The sequence below is a fragment of the Mesitornis unicolor genome, unplaced genomic scaffold (genome assembly GCF_000695765.1).
Source record: "Mesitornis unicolor isolate BGI_N332 unplaced genomic scaffold, ASM69576v1 scaffold5063, whole genome shotgun sequence".
NCBI classification, from domain to species: Eukaryota; Metazoa; Chordata; class Aves; order Mesitornithiformes; family Mesitornithidae; genus Mesitornis; species Mesitornis unicolor.
The window spans coordinates 97392-113477 of NW_010172459.1; the positions used below are offsets into that span (position 1 = coordinate 97392).

Below are 16086 nucleotides of genomic sequence, written 5' to 3' on the forward strand. Positions count from 1 at the left end.
ATTAAAAGGAAGTATGAAAAATGGCAATTGCATACCCCATTACATTAAACCTTGGTGTGCTGTGGCCTTGACCACCAGATCACGAAGGAAGGGAAAAAGCTCTGGATGACCGGAGTTAATACTGCCAGGCTGCCATCTTTGGCCTTGTGCATCTTGATGAATATCCCTGCATGCTCCTGGAAGCCTCTTTCTAACCTGAAAACCACATAAAATAAAAATGGCCCCATTTCATGTTCAGGCCGACTCTCTGTTTTTTCCTCATTTCTCCATGTTTTGTGTCTTCGTGTCCTGCTGTTGCAGTCCTCTTGATAAGTATCTGCCTCATAAATGCCTGTCACAAGGTTTTAAATAAGGATGTGGCGCAGAGCTGGATGCGGAAATAGATGCTCATCGCCTTTGCAGCTCTTTTTATAGAGCTGCCAAACTGGAGCAGCCGCTCGCCGTTCCTGTGACAACCTCTTTCTGACTGTAGTTGCTTGTGTTCTGTTTTTTAACAACTAACTGATTTTTCTGTCTCTGCAATGTTTCTTGTGGTTTAACTAGGACAAAAGTATAGCATAGTGTCCTTGTTTAGTAATGAGCACGTGCTGTCTGCAGGCTTTGAAATAGACACCCCTGATAGTTTTGGAAGAACGTGCCTCCACGCTGCCGCTGCAGGAGGGTGAGTAGCTGAGACTATAGCTGCTGTAAGTTATTTTGTGGCTTCGTTGCAGATTTGGTGCCAGCCAACTTGACTGTGCCATCCACAGAGGAATTTATTGTGGTGCATGGGAAGCAAAGCGGTCTTATGTCAAATTTGGGTCACCTGAGGCTGCCTTGCCACTGTCCTCACGTAGGAGTTGCTTGCAAAGTAAAGGAGATGGTCTTATTCTCTCTACTGCAGAGAGATGGGTTGTAATTTGAAGCATGGATTTCAAGCATAGAGTAAAACTTGTTCTTTCCATACCCCTGTGAAAACTGATTCAGCTTTGGGTGGGGGGGTACTGCGTACTCACCCAGGACTGCCTGGTGATCACTGAGGGCCAGCAGTCAGCAGGAAATCATCAGTTCCTAGGGCAAAGAGAGTGAGGAGGAGGAGCTGTAGGTCTTGGGATGCTGCTGGCAAGGGATTTGTTCCTGGCCTCCACTTTGGGATGGTGTCCTTGTCTGAAAACGCAGTTATGCAACCATGCCCATCAGATTGCAACCCTGGAGTCCAAATGCAGCTCATCTCCCTCTTTGCCATTTTTCAGGTGCAAGTTTAAAAGTTTCTAAAAGAAAAACCAACAAACCAAAGAAACAACAAAAAAACAACACACAAACAAACAACCCCCAGTCTGCAAATTAGAAAGTCAAAAGACTGTTGTTCTCTCAAGTGATGCATACTGGATAAGTGCTGGGAGGCCAGAAATGGAAACAGATGAAAACTGAAATATGTCAATTTAAGTTGTAAGCGTAGCATCCATTTAGTTTAAATATTTCCACATAATTGTCAGTGGAGTGCTGTGAAGTTCACCTAGCAAAAGGACAAAACATTTGGCAAGCATTAAGTTTTGACTCTTCTGTTGTATTTCATGGCTCAGAAAACAGCTGAAATGGAGCCTTGGCTAGAACTCAGCTTGGTTTCTCTGTGGTTATAGCAAGCAAATGCTTGGCAGTCTTTCTGGAAGTTGTTTTTTCTTCTCAGTGGCCCAAAATGTATATAACAAAGATTTTTGTTATTACAAAAAACTAATAAAATTGATCAAAATGGTTTTTTTTATTATTACGGTATTACTCTTCTTGATACTTTTCTCGCATTAATAGAGGAGGTATGACCATTACTGGGATGGAGATTACTATAGTATAGTTCAGATACTACCTTTCCAATGAGGCTGCACCCCAAAAGAATAATAAAAACAACCTGAAAGTCCTAAAGAGAAAGTGAGGCTTCGTAAGAAGCAAAAGTGGCTAATGAAAATAAACCATCATTTTCCAGTGGTTTACTACCGTTGTCGTCACTAAACAAGTGGGGGTTTTTTTAGTGTGTTGTGATGAGTGTTCTGTAGCTATTTTATGCAATAGCAGTTTAGAGTATTGCATCCAGTCTTTTTTTTTTTCCTTTTTCTGGAGCTGGAGCCATATAAAAGGCATTCATTATTTTCCTGACACATACCTGTTACTCCCATTACATTAAAGTGAGTTGCATGGGTACTAGGAAAAGAACATACTTCAAAGGTCTGCTCATCTGATTGTGAACACTAATGATTTATTGCCCCTAGGAATGACAAGGAGCCTTGGAAAGTGCTGTGCTTCTTTATATAATTTTCTGGGTTGGAGTTGTACAGTTATTTTCTTGAATTACATACAATGTGAGAATTCAGCTTTATTTCAGTTTTATTTTCTATTAAAAATCACCTGGCTTTAAACAAGATGAAGAAGCAGCTATGATGTGGTGAATTCTTTCAAGAGATACAGAACAATGGAGTCCAGCTCATCTGCTTAATGAATGCAATATTGATATGACAGTCACTTTAAATAGCTGTGCCAGTTATTCAGCAAAGCACTTAGAGATGTGCTTAAAACTATCAATAGTCAACAAATCGCATGAGAATAAACCTAAAAGTGGCTCTTGTGATTAAATCTCACTAAGTAAACAGGATTTGAGCAAAGTGCTTACTGTTGAATGCTTTGCTGAACGGGGGTGGATTTCGTTAAATGTCACCTCTTCATTATTAGACTGGTATTTTATAAGCTAGCAACAACTTTCTTTTAAAGTTCTCTTATAAAATACCAGTTCAGTGTGGGAAGTATTAGAATACAGTTCCCATTGAAAATCTCCAAACACACTGAATTCAGATCACATTTACTGATTTTTCTTTGGAAATATTATTTTCTTCTGCAGAGGAGAAGTTTGAGATTTTCTAGAAAAATATGAAATAGTTTTTTAAAGTTTCATTTTCTGTTTGATGGAATTTCATGTTGTGGTTGGCTGTACCCTGCTTTTGCACAGCAAATCATACAGAATTTATAATGACTTGTTCCTTTTGGGGGGCAGAGGGCAACACAGATGTAAATTTCTGATTTGTTCATGTTTTGTTTTCTTTACTTCTCTTTCCAGTAATGTTGAATGTATAAAACTCTTGCAAAGCAGTGGAGCAGATTTTAATAAGAAGGACAAATGTGGGAGGTAGGTAAATTATGAAGCTGATTTGAAAAAGAAAAAAAAAGAATCTAGCAGGCAGGGAGAAACACTACCTCAGTCTGGAAATCACATGTTCTATGAAAAAGGACAGTAAAATAAAGTAGGAGTTTGGTCTTCCCTGCAGAACTCTTGCTGCTGCAGTTATATGCCAGGCAGACAGGTGCAGACTTCATTAAAAACCTAAAAGTCATCCAACCCTCTAGAGTTTTCTGGTTTAAAAATATCACAGGTGGTTTTTTTTTTCATTATTGCTTCTCTTATTGCTTAAATTCTCGTGCTTGTGTGCGCAAGACAACACCTGGGTTACGATGGAAGGATGACTGCTATTTGACGTGCTTCCTAGAGGTTTTTTTCCCCCATATGAAGCGTTGCTATGAGTGTTGCTATGCCAGCTAAATAAGATGCTGTGAGGGACACAGTGCCTCCCAACTGGGAGAAAGGAGCGTGTGTGCAGTGCAACAGTTGAGGCTGTCACTGGGAATAGGTTATTTGTAAGACACAGATTGAGGATCTGTGTCCTGTTAGGCTTTGCAGGAGCACCAAAACTTCCTAATTAACACAGTATTTTGTTTTGCATAACTTTGCATTTCATCACAGGAATGTAAGGCACTGACACTGACTGCTGGAAATCTGTAGGAATTAAGATTTATCACTGTCCTCAGTAGTGCATATTGGAATATGAGGTAACAAATTGTCACTTATGTTCCAGGACACCTTTGCACTATGCAGCTGCAAATTGTCATTTCCACTGTATTGAGGCACTGGTGACAACGGGAGCCAATATTAATGAAACAGATGACTGGGGACGCACCCCTTTGCACTATGCTGCTGCTTCTGATATGGATCGAAAGTAAGAAAGCCTCTTCATTCTCCTTGTTTGAAGTGTTTTGCTAAATCAGTGTAATCCTATTTTCTTCATGGTGCTATGTCATTTGAGCCAAAACAATGATCCTGCTATCAAAGGAATTTCTCTCAGATGTATGCATAACTCCACACTGAGTTGCTTTGACTATAAGCCAAATTCCCAGATGATGTAACATTTAAGCTCTATGGTTTACCTTTGATGTAACACACAGCCACCCTGTCCTACTGAACTATTTTCACATTTTGTCTTCTGTTTTCCTTTGTGTGGTTTCCTCACCAGAGTAAACAGAGAGAATTTTCTACATCTGGATGTTGCATGTCCATCAGAAGGGATGGAGCGAGAGACGGCAGGAGAGGTTTTTCCAGATGGACTGTTGTGACAGACAAACGTCTGGCCATTCTGACAGACTTTCTGGAAAAGATGGGATGGATCTACCCATCAGTCTCTCTCCACTGTCAGAACTTATAAAAATGCACACCCTGTCCAAACAGGTTGCTTTTTAGAGGCTTCAAAAAGATAGAGGCCTGGGGAATATTCTTTGGCAGAACATTCTGCTGTTCTTGTGAGAAAGGAGGAAAACAGCTGCAAAACTTAGAAATCCTGTGGTTAGTGACTGCAATTTCTAATTCCCAGATAGTTGCATATTTTGCAATCTCTTCCTTATAACATACTGTATAAAACAGGCTCAATTATGCTGTTAAATCTCCCTTAAAACTGTTAACAACCTATATTTATTTTAGATCATTCCATGTTTCTCTGTCTCATTCCTTTAGACACTAAGGAACAATTTTTGTGGTTGCTTGTATAGTGAGGTATGGTAAAAATACATCTGCCTTATTCCTCACAGAATACCACCTCAGAACCACTGCAGGAAAACTTTGGCTTAACTTTATGGTAGAGGTTTGGATGCCGTACTACAGCCTTGGTAGCTTCTTCATAATTTGCTGTGATAATACTGATATAAAAAGTGTCTTCCCTGTCACCCTCAAACCTGAACAGTTCTGGGAAGAAGGCAGCAGAGTCTGCAGAGGTCTGTGCTTGGTGTTACAGGCAAAGCAAGCTTGAAGGAAGACTTTCACTACTGGCTGTTTCTAATTCTGTCTTGTCAGGGTGAGGTGTCACTTGAGTGTTGAGAATGGTGATTTGATGTGTGTTTTTCAGCTTTTGTCTCTGTGTAGGTGAGGCTCCTGCATGTAAACAAGGTCTTGGCTAACTTAAGGATGTAGCTACTTACATCACTAATATAAAAAAAAAAGCAGCTTATTTTAGTCACATCCTGAACATTGGTAGAAATATGTGGACTTTATTTGCCCTCACAGTCCAAACCTAAATTGATTCTGATGTGGCAATGCTGTCTTCTCATTAAATTTTCCAGTTTGAGGTGTTCTCAAAGAAGCCATATTACATAGATGAAATGCTATTTGCAGTCCATGATTTTGTAGGTCAGCATATTTTTTTCCCTGTTGAATGGCAAAAAACTCCCAAGGTCAGGCAATCTCAGTCCAAAGAATACTGATGATTATTTAACTTTGGATGTGGGCACTTAATGAGCAGGGAGAAGTCTTGATGCAGCAAGACTGCTCTACTGTTTCAGCTATTTAAGTAACTGTTGTTATCCTTTCCTGCAATGAAAATCACAACAGCATTTTCATTACATACATGATTGCAGTTTCTGAGTAGGTACTGTTTCTCCACATCATCGCTTATTCTGTTCAAGGAATCTTGTTTTGTTATCTCACTGATTTGTAGTTAACTGAAAGCAGATGCAGATAGGACTTTGGCATAGCACAAGTGCTGTCTTTGAACTTACAATGTTAATATTTAGAGGAGTTATTTTATTAATAATTAAGTTGTCTCTGAGTCAGTAGGCATCAGACAGACCCTGGGTTTGTAGAACAACCCATTATTGCTAGCACCCACGAGAAGAATGTCAAATCTTGATATTGCAAATGGGAATTTGCATATTAAGGAAAGAAAATACTGTTCTGCATTTTGCAGAATCCAGTCTGGAATTTGCGTGTTACACTGGGTTTGAAATTAGCAAACCTTTCAGGCTACTAATCCATGATGATGGCTGTTTGTAAACTTACTCTGTGTTAGCCTTCATGGCCAAGAAAGATGATAATCACAGGCTCATGATTGTAAGATCACAAATCGTAGTCTTCTGTCTGCCATCTATCCAGCTGGGAAGCAGAGGTGCCAAAAATGATCCGAGTGTGCAGGAATATGAAGACATGCTGAACTCTTTGAAGAATCTAAAGAACCTGAACAGGAGATCCACACAGTGTTGCCAAGATATTTCACAGAAAGCGAGGAGAGTTAACAACACAGCTTATGCACATTCAAGATAGACTGGTTTAGTGTCAGTGATTAAAGTTTCACAGTGCTCTGAATCTTAAATGCCAGAGAAGAACTGGCAGGTTCCTGTAGGAAGAAGAAACCTGTGTTAATCTTGAGTTCCTCTGTGCAACGGAAACAAAATGCACAACATTGCTGTGGGAGGAATGAAAAGATTCTAGAAAGTGATGATCAAACTGTTTCCAGGTTTTCTTTCTGGTGCTGACTTGCAGGATGATAACCTGCCATATGGTTGTCTCCATTGCTTGTAGAACTTAGTAGCTGCAGACCCATGCAGTACGCTCATTTAACTTGTGTAATTCTTACTGTTGGCTGGAGGAGGTCAACTCCTTGAAGAGGAGATTGGGGATGGGTGGCAGACAGTCAAAATCTCTGGTATGATATTTTGAAAATAAGTTGCATTTTTCTGTCCTTTATGCTAAGAAGAAAGAATATTTTAGGTAACTCCCATGAAAATGCTGAAGAACTTGAAAGAGCCAGTGAGATGAAGGAAAAAGAAGCTGCATTGTAAGTTTGGTGTCAATGAAGCAGTTAGACCTCATTTCTGGAGAATGCCACTGCTTTGGGCTGCAGTTTTACACTCTGCTTTTGCTCATTCATTGCTCTGCTAAACACAATGCTTGGCTTTAATGAGGGCTAACCTAAAGAAAAAAGCTATATGCTCTTCTCTGTGCACATAGTCCCTAATATTTATGTTTCTATCCTTGTTGTTTCTTAATTGAAAATGTACTGCTTCAGTAATGTAATAATTCTTTAGTATCATGTGCTGTCTTATTTTAATGCTTTTCACTGAGTATGTATGTTGCAAAAAGAAGTAGCCAATGGCTTCCTCAATGTATTTACTTGGGTTGACGTTTTCATCTAGCTGCTTAATGATGTTTTTTTTTTTAATCCTGTTTCATGTGACGGCCTTACATTCACTACAAATTACAAGCTATGGAAAAAAGTATTGTTAACAAAATGATGGTTTCTTGCTGGTATAAGAAAAAGTGGCAGGAGCTATAAAGAGCATAAGGGATCCTTTGAAAGACACATGATTTAAAAAAACAAAAAGCCAACAAAGAAGAGAATATCTTTATGTACATACATGCCAGGAAATTAACTCAGTTAAGTCTTTATTTTTCAGCTTATCATAGTGCATGCTTTGAGGCCAGCAGTTTGATACGAGTTTTACATGAGTAGTAGCAGTTCTAGGCTGTTTACATCATGGTACAGAGTTGTGTAGTTTTCTTTCAGGTTTTGTAATAGAAAATAATTTTGTAATCTAGAGTATCCACAAAAGCAGCCACCAAAAATGGTGAGTGTGGGGAGCCATTGGTGAAAAGGGTTATTTGAGGTGCTGCTAGAAAAACAGAATTAACAGCTAGTTTTCAGTGCCACTCCTAGTTGCAGTGAATCTGTTAAATATTGTGAGCTGACATTTACGTTAGTGAATTGCCCACAGGTGTCTAGAGTTCCTTCTGCAGAACGATGCTAATCCATCCATCCAAGACAAAGAAGGGTACAGCACTGTGCATTACGCTGCTGCATATGGGCACCGGCAGTGTTTGGAACTGGTGAGTACTCAGGCAGTCTGGAGGTCTATTTTATATATATATATACATATATACATATATATATGTGTGTGTGTGTGTATGTGCTAGTATTAGGAACTCCCCTACTCCCCTGATGGTCACTATTTGAATTCTTTGGATATTTATAAATCTGTGAAAACTTGCAATATGGTGCAATAAATTCAAATATATGCAACCAGATGTATTTTAAAAATATGTTAATCTTTATAATCTTGTCCTTGTTCAACAAGCTGGTGCTTATATGTTGTCTTTGAGTGGGGTTTATGTGTGCTCAAATTGTTTTTAACTGTGATCAGAATATTCCCAGCGTATGTGTATGTGCCAGTAGTAAGGGGTAGTTGCATGACAGTGTATGTATGTGCCTTCTGCACCTGGCACATCATCTGACTTGCAAACTGAGAGAGTAAATAGCTTTTGTCAGCTGCATACCTGTAGTGCATTTTTTGCCTCTGGTGAAACAATAGCCACATTGATAAAGTTACCGTAATCAAAATCAACCTTGTATGCATTTTAATGGTTTGTTGTTGTTGTTTTTTAATATTCTGGACCTGAATGATTAGAAATTGCATCTCATAAAAAGCCAGAAATTTTTAGCCAAAAATTGGATTTGGGAGATACATAGTATGGATTTATAGAAGTTTGTGACTTGTAAAAATAAATGTCATGAAGATGGGTGTTAACTGAGCTGCTTGATATACAGAGTGATCCAAACTTATTGTGTCACATATAAATAGACTTTAATTGCTTTTTAAAAAAACCCCTCTAATTAGAAAATTGTATAGATATTCATGCTTTAGTAAGAACACTGTGCTGTTTAGTGTTCTGTGTTGTTTGGTTCTTTCTTTCTTTGTTGAAGAGTAAAAGTACTTTTTGAAAAGGAGCTCTGCACAGCACATGCTGCTTTCACACCATACGTGCCAGTGCTGTCAGTTCCTGCTGCCACAGGAGAAATACTGCAGCAGGCCCATGTCAGGGTCACAGCAGCTAAGAAACCTTGACATGTAATTACACCAGGGCAGCCCTGAGTCAGAATTTCAGATGTGATGTTAAGCCTTTTTAGCTCTTACCTGCAAGCACTCATATTTAGGACACTTAAAATATCACTGTTCTTTTGTTGCTTGCAACAGGAAATTTGACTTTTCCTTGTTTAGAGCCTTTTCCTGATCTCTTGTGGCTCTTCCCGGGAGGGATGGAGGGCTCTTCTGCTGACCCTGCCACCCTTTTGGAACAAAAGCAAATGTTGTTGGTATTTGAAGGGTGTATATATAGAGTAGCCTCCTCTGTCCTGTGTACAAGCCTATGCTTGTATGGCCACAGTAATGTGTCTTGCAACCTTACCCATGTCTTATCACCAGATTCTTGCATGACTTGCAAAGCAGGGACCTCTATGAAAGCATCTTCACTGGGGAATTATCTTTCAGCCTTTGTATTGTAGTCCCTGCGTGCCGTGAGGCTTGGAGTGGGCACAGAGTGAGGTCTCCTCTCTTTTTTTTTTGCTTGTTGCTGTGCACGTTTTCTGGCAACGTATCAGTTGCAGACAATGACCCGCTATCAAGTCCTGGTGTTGTTTAGGCTTGCCAGACAAAAGGAAGAGCTGGGAATGCAGTGCGTATTAGAGGTGTTGGGTTTTCTTTTAATTTTGAAGGGTGAAATGCTATCTGTAGGCTAGAGACAGCTGTGCACCAAGTGTTCTATATTTGGACAGAGAAATTCAATGTTTTTCTATGTCAGTCTTACCATATTTGTGACTATAGCTGCTGTATAGAAACCGAAGGTTTCATCATTTGCAGAGTTACAGGCATACAGCTGTCCTGTGTGTACCGGTGAAAGAAAATTGCTACAAATTTTAGCTTATTGCATGCAAAGGACCACTGTTGTGTCCCAGGGTGTCTACCTGAAAGTTTTGTGGGGACTGAGATTTTGCCTTTGGTGTTCAGGGGTTCACAGGCATCTCAATTTCTCTCTGGAATACAAAAGCTAAATGTAGCAGACGGCACGTGTGCTCCATAAACACTAGGACCAGGACTTGTCATCTTTGCACCCACTGTCAGAAGAAGGTGATTCTGTTTTGTTCATGCGAGCACTTGTCCCTTAGGAGTAATGAGCTACTGAGGCTTGAGTGTAATAACTTTATATTTCGTAACGGTGACTAATTGATACAGGCACTGCCTTTACACTACTTTTTTTGCATTGCTTGGTTTCAGGATGGCAAAAGGGCCAAGACCAGAGTCTTGAGTAGCTGAAAGGTAATTGCACTGTGCACTAAATAATCCTTGTGCCTAGGTTTATTCACTTATTCCAACATGAGACTCCCAGGTGTTGATTCCCGTGCTTCGTCTGATAAAGTAGTGTCATCTATAAACAGCGCTATCCTGTATTGCAATCAAATTGGTTTTGACAGACTTATGGTTATTCATGGCTATTCAAAAGCTGTGTGTAAAAGCTGCATTAAGTTTTCATCTGGCACAGCTGGAAAGGATCCTCGCTGCCTTGTGAGGCTGACTGGTGGCTTGGTCACAGTTTGTTGTGCTCTCTGTGGCAGACCTATGACAAGGACTTCGTCATGAGCTGTGATCTTTTTTTCTAGTAGCTATTAACAGTACATTGACTGCTTTAGTTACTCAGAGTTGAATGAAGCATCCGGTAAGGTTTAGTTGCTTCTAGGCATGGCTTTTAACTAGAGGCCTCTTCTTTTCCATATAGTGGCAAGAACAGTAAGTCAGCAAATGCCTCAGGTCCTCAAGTCTTGTGTTTATCAGTTTTGAAAACTAAAATTGGCAACACTCTTTGTCTGGTTTCTCTCTCCTGAGCCACACTGGGCTCTCAGTAACAGTGTAGGAAGCCGCTGATTCCAGTTGGCACTGCAAGTCGAGTTGGTGGGTTAGTGTCTAGGGTAGGTGTGCAAGAACAGCTGGTTATGTCTGAGGAGCACTTGGCTGGTTTTATTGCTGTATCTTGGAAATATATTTTTTTTCTTGTTGTTTTTCTTACCTTCAGTGGTAATGAAAAGGAAAAGAAGATTCACAATATTTTTAGCTGCTCTTTCTCAAGGAACAGTGGGAGCCCAGCAGCCCTAATTCCAATATATATCTGTCTGTAAATAGGCAGGGAGATTTTTCTTGGTTTGGCTTCATGCATACAATAACAGAGAGAAATGGAGGTCTTCCTTAAAAGTGCTAACTTTGATCCACTAATCTGCATCACAGGAACTCTGACATATGGAGTGTTCCTTCTAAAATATTTCCAAACCCTTCCCTTTCTGAAGAAGAGATTTTCAGGCAGGATTATTGAAATAAAAAAAAATTCAGTGCCAAACTAATGGTTCTTTTACTATGTTATCCCTTGGGTAAATATTTTCAGTTTATTATTGACAACTCATAGATGAAAGCATCTAGGAATTATCTTCGCTAGAACAAGATGGTTCTTTATGGGCATAAAACTATTAGGAAAAAGAGTTCATATAAAATGTGAAGCTTTAATTCTGATCAAAACTAAGACAAGGTGGGTGCAACAATGAGCTTGAGTTTAAGTACTGTTTAGGAAAGGTTGGTTTATCTATAAAAAGATTTTTTTCATTTTTTGGCTTTTGTGTTTACTGTAAGCCGAACACCTTGGTTGGAATTTAGCTGAATTTCTTTGAGGGGAGAGGAGACCTGTTAGGAGAAATAAGGATTAAAAGTGAAAAGGTCTTGTCCTTTGACCCATACAAGTAAAGTTTGTGTTGTGTGTTCAAGCACAGAGCCCAGCGACAGAAGCTTTTCTGCTGGAGGACCTGCAGGTTTTCTGGGATTTTAGGGGGGTAGTTGCCCTGCGGTGAATGATGCAATGTTGCTAAAAAGAGAAGAGTGGAAGCAGATTCTTGAATTCTTTTGCCATCTGTAAGGAGCCATTCATGAAGGCTGAATGGGGGGCATGTGTGCTCACAAGCTACTGAAAGTCCCATCTGCTTTGCTACTTCTAAAAATAACTTCATGTTTGTTTAGGTTGGGGCTGACTTCTTTGGTGTTTGGTAGTCAGGGATATTGGCTATGATCGTGAGCTGATAATTTAGAGCTGATCACATCACCAAATTACTTTGAAAAAAAAACAAAAAGAAAAATATGGTGGTTCTTTACATTTAAAAGATCTCCTACCACAAAATCCTTGCTGGTGTGAAAAAGAGTGAAATTTAAATAATAATTTCACATTAAAATTCTATCTAGAGAGCCAGTCAAAGACTTTGTGCTGGTAAAAATACGTTTCTGTGCAGTGTTAGGGCAAACAGAATTAAATGCCTGTCTCTTGTAGTGAAGTCTTTTCTCTGACTGTAAGAATTGATGTTTATTTTTTTCTTTTAATCTGTTGTTCCTTTTATTCAATCAGCAAATGAAATTCACTCTTTGACTAGTAGAAATTAAATCAGCACAGGGACTAATTCATTTGAGGATGGGAGGAGAACATGGCTTAACTGAAAACCATGTCCAAAAGAAAAGGCAAATCTCAGCCTGCCTGCCTGAGCAAGGTGATTTGTACAACCATGTGTGTCAGGCAGAAGGGACAGAGGCAGATTTCTTGCTGACCATCTTGGCTGGGCTGTAAAAGGAAAAGCTGGGTTTGAGAAGAAAGAAAACACCTTCTATTAGACCAGCTGTTACCACTGGAAAATAGTTGAGCCATGCCTTCAGACCCGTGGTTCCTTAACCTGTGGAGACCTTGAAATCACAGACCCTATAAATTTTTGATCTGGCTGCTTCTAATTATATCTGTCTCATATCAACAAGAATTTGTTCATTCATCCATGTGAGAGCAGGACATTGGTAGTTAGTGACGAGTGAACGAGTTAGTCACAAGTGTGGTTGGGGTAGGTGTTGAAAAGCGTTTTGCCACATGGGGATCTGGCTCGGATGCTCATCCAGCAGCAGCCTCTGGGCCACCTCCTGGCTTAAGTCTCTTAAGTCAGGGAATAGTTCTGGGAAAAAAAAACTGACCATCTCTGACCAACACCCTGTTTGTTAAAGGAGAGAGCATTTTTTCAGAAAACAGTGGAGGTAGCATTTCATGTGGTGAATGACTTTGTACCTGTGAGAGCTTTTCCTGTGTGAAAGCTCCTTTATTAGTGGAAGGAGCTCAAAGTCATTAACTCGAGTGGCTCTAAAAAGGAAAAGAACTTAGGAACTTAATGCTTGAAAATTACTCTAATAAAACTAATTTGTCTGTCAGTTCTAGAATCCCCCAAATAATGGTAGATTGATTCAGTTCCTTAAAGTGTGATGTCAGCATTAGTGCAATATGCACCCATGGGTTAAACAATCAATAGAAGCCTATATATGCTAGATATGGCAGTATATGTTGGCTTAGATTTCACATTTTGGGAACTAGGTAATTTTGATCCTACAGACGTTTTCTAGAAAGCTGATGCTGCCTGTAAACTCCATAAGTGCAGGAATTTTCCATTTTCTTTGACTCCCTGCTGGCACTTTGACTTGTAGGAGTATTACCTAGCGTCTCTAAGGTTTATTTTCTGTCTCTTTGACAGATTTTGTCTTTTTTTAGTTTATATTTTTATTTTACTGAGGTGGAGAAGCAAGGCACTTGCATCTGCTGTCTTCTGACAAAGAATAACAAGGCCATTGCAGAACTGCAGGGGATGTTTTTCCTTCACTTTGAAAAGAGGTTGCGGACTTCTGCCATTGCCTTAAATATCTGTCTACGTGTATGTGTGTGTGGTGTTTAAATGTAACTGTGTGAAGAACATCTGACTCCCTCAAATCTACTGAAACCAATGAAAAGGGCATTCGATCATGGCATATGGCATTGCATTAGACCATGCAGCATGGAAAGAACTGTGAGTGCTGCAGGTTTAGGGGTGTAATCAAGCTTATTTGTACAAGGCAAGATATTTGCCTGCATGAGCAGACTTTCAAAAAGAAACCATCACTGGTTTGTTGGTATTGGTAGGCTTACAGAGCAATCTATCTTCATTAGGCAGTCTCCCACAGTGTATTTTGTATCTGTTTGGCTGTATTTCATCAATTGAGTAAATTAATCTTAAACATTCTCAATATTTTCCTCTTTCCCCTCCTCCCTTATGAACTACTGCAACTGGCATCTCTTCACAGCGGCAGTAGTCTCATTGCTTCAGGAGTGTTTCATCTGTAGGTGGACAGTGTAGAGATGGGTGCACACAGGATCAGGTCTCGGTTTGTGATTCTGTTCGTGCGCTGCTTGCAACGCAGTTTATTCTACAGGAAAAACAAAACAAAAACAAAACCAAGAAACTCTTGCAGATTATCACTATACTTGAATACTTATGTCTTTAATTGTTCTAACTGACATTTTTAATTAGATTGGAAGCAAAACTCCATTGGATATAGTGAGTAAATGAAAAATGATTGCATGTTGTGCATTTTCATTTTTATTTAAACTTCTTAGTATTTTGCAAATCCGTATATACACGTTGATAAAGCCTGAGGAAGAAGAATCACAACTCTTAACTAGCATGCCATGTACTTCAAGCAACTGCATGTGTGCTGCTTTCGTTTCCATTGGATTTCCTTCTTGCTGTTGCTTACAGGCTCAAGCTTTGCTAGAAAGTCTGTTGCTTTTCCTCAGTCAGCCTCAGGAGCTGTGAGGCAAGTGCACGTACCTGACTGGCATGACACTTTTCTGGATGCTTGAGTAACTTTGCATTTGGTAATGTGAAATAGAACCAACACTTGTCTGTTTTCTGGAAGTTTGTGGCCAATTTCAACGTGGTTCAGAGAAGAAATGTAAATTACATATCTTCAAGTGAGTCTGAATTTAAAAAGCACTTGTGTGTGTTTCACAGTAGAGGCACAAATGAGAGGAGAGTAGCAAAAATACCACTGAAATGCACATTTTTAAGATTGACTGTCACTGTATTTCACCAGCACTCAAATTTCCTAGCTAAAGAGGAAATTTTGTAAGGTTAAGAATTCTTCTAAATAAAACCCCTCCTATACCTTTTACACAAGGGAATGAAATTTTGCAAAACTTTCACTGGTAAGAGTCTTTACAGAACCTTTTGAGGTAGAATTTCTGGCCAGAAAGAAACACGATATACATGATTCAAGTGTGGAAGTTCCAGCTTCAAATCTCTGCCCTGACTAACAAAGAAATTGGACTTCTACATCTTGGGAAGTAACCAAGCGTATTATGCTGGCTGGTACTGGGTAGGATCTCTCGCTCTCGTTTGGAGCTGTCCTGCTTTATATACTCACTGGGTGAGAATCTCCCTTATAACCCACTGAGTATGGCACTCATATGGCTTAATATGAAACGATTCTGTATGAAGTGGAAGAGCTCCAACAGAAGAACACTGTCCCGCATGAGAACAGCCAGTGGCCTGCAGGTCTGCTTGAATTTTTGAGATTTAGATATGTTAAAAGACTAGAAAATTGTTCTCTTATACGCCAGGTAAGTGTCCTGTTTGCATGGTGGTGACTGGTCTGGTAGGGTATTGGGTATTTAAGCTTTGTGCTGGAAGAGCTGCATGGAACCGCAAAGTTTCTGCAGACTCAGTCTGCCTAAGCCCTTGCGAAACAACTTCTTGCTGATGTTATTTTAACTTCACCCCTAATCAATGCACATGAGTGAAATTGATGTAAGCACTGATTAGTCTGACTTTTGAAGCCTGGTTTTAGGAAAACATATCAGACACTGAGTTAAGGATATGTATTGATTTTAACCCGATCAAATTAAAATAATTTGATCATTTGTATTTACAGATATGGGAGGGAGTTTGTAGGATAGCTTGTCTCCCCTGAGCATATGCTTGTACCACTTCACCTTTGAATTATTCAGTCAAGAATAATCTGGAGATTTAAAAAATGTGCTTCCCTGGTACAAAGTAGTACAAAGGTTGATTCTATTACTCTTTTCTATCTCATCTGAAATAAGTGATGAGAGTCTTCAATCTTGTGCTTGCCACTTTCTTGAAAAGCCTTTATTTAAAAGAAACTGTTGCTGGTATGTTTTCCCCTAGTAGAAACAATTATATATTGCAATTTATCAGGAAAGATGAAATTCAAAGTGACATCCTAGCTGATACATTTTTATTCTGTTCTGAAAGTGACATTAAAAATTGTTACTAACTGCCACTTCTGAATGACCTTGTAAGTGATAAA

General features: G+C 39.4%; 1 protein-coding gene across 1 annotated transcript in view; it reads left to right on the plus strand.

Annotated features, from left to right (window-relative positions):
* Positions 1-16086, plus strand: part of ANKRD44 (ankyrin repeat domain 44) — a 74309-nt gene that overhangs the window by 36118 nt on the left and 22105 nt on the right. The window contains exons 11-15 of the mRNA XM_010180371.1: positions 544-661; positions 3080-3148; positions 3873-4013; positions 6813-6893; positions 7831-7942. Of these exons, the coding sequence (XP_010178673.1) occupies positions 544-661; positions 3080-3148; positions 3873-4013; positions 6813-6893; positions 7831-7942 (521 nt within the window). The remainder of the gene's footprint in view (positions 1-543; positions 662-3079; positions 3149-3872; positions 4014-6812; positions 6894-7830; positions 7943-16086) is intronic.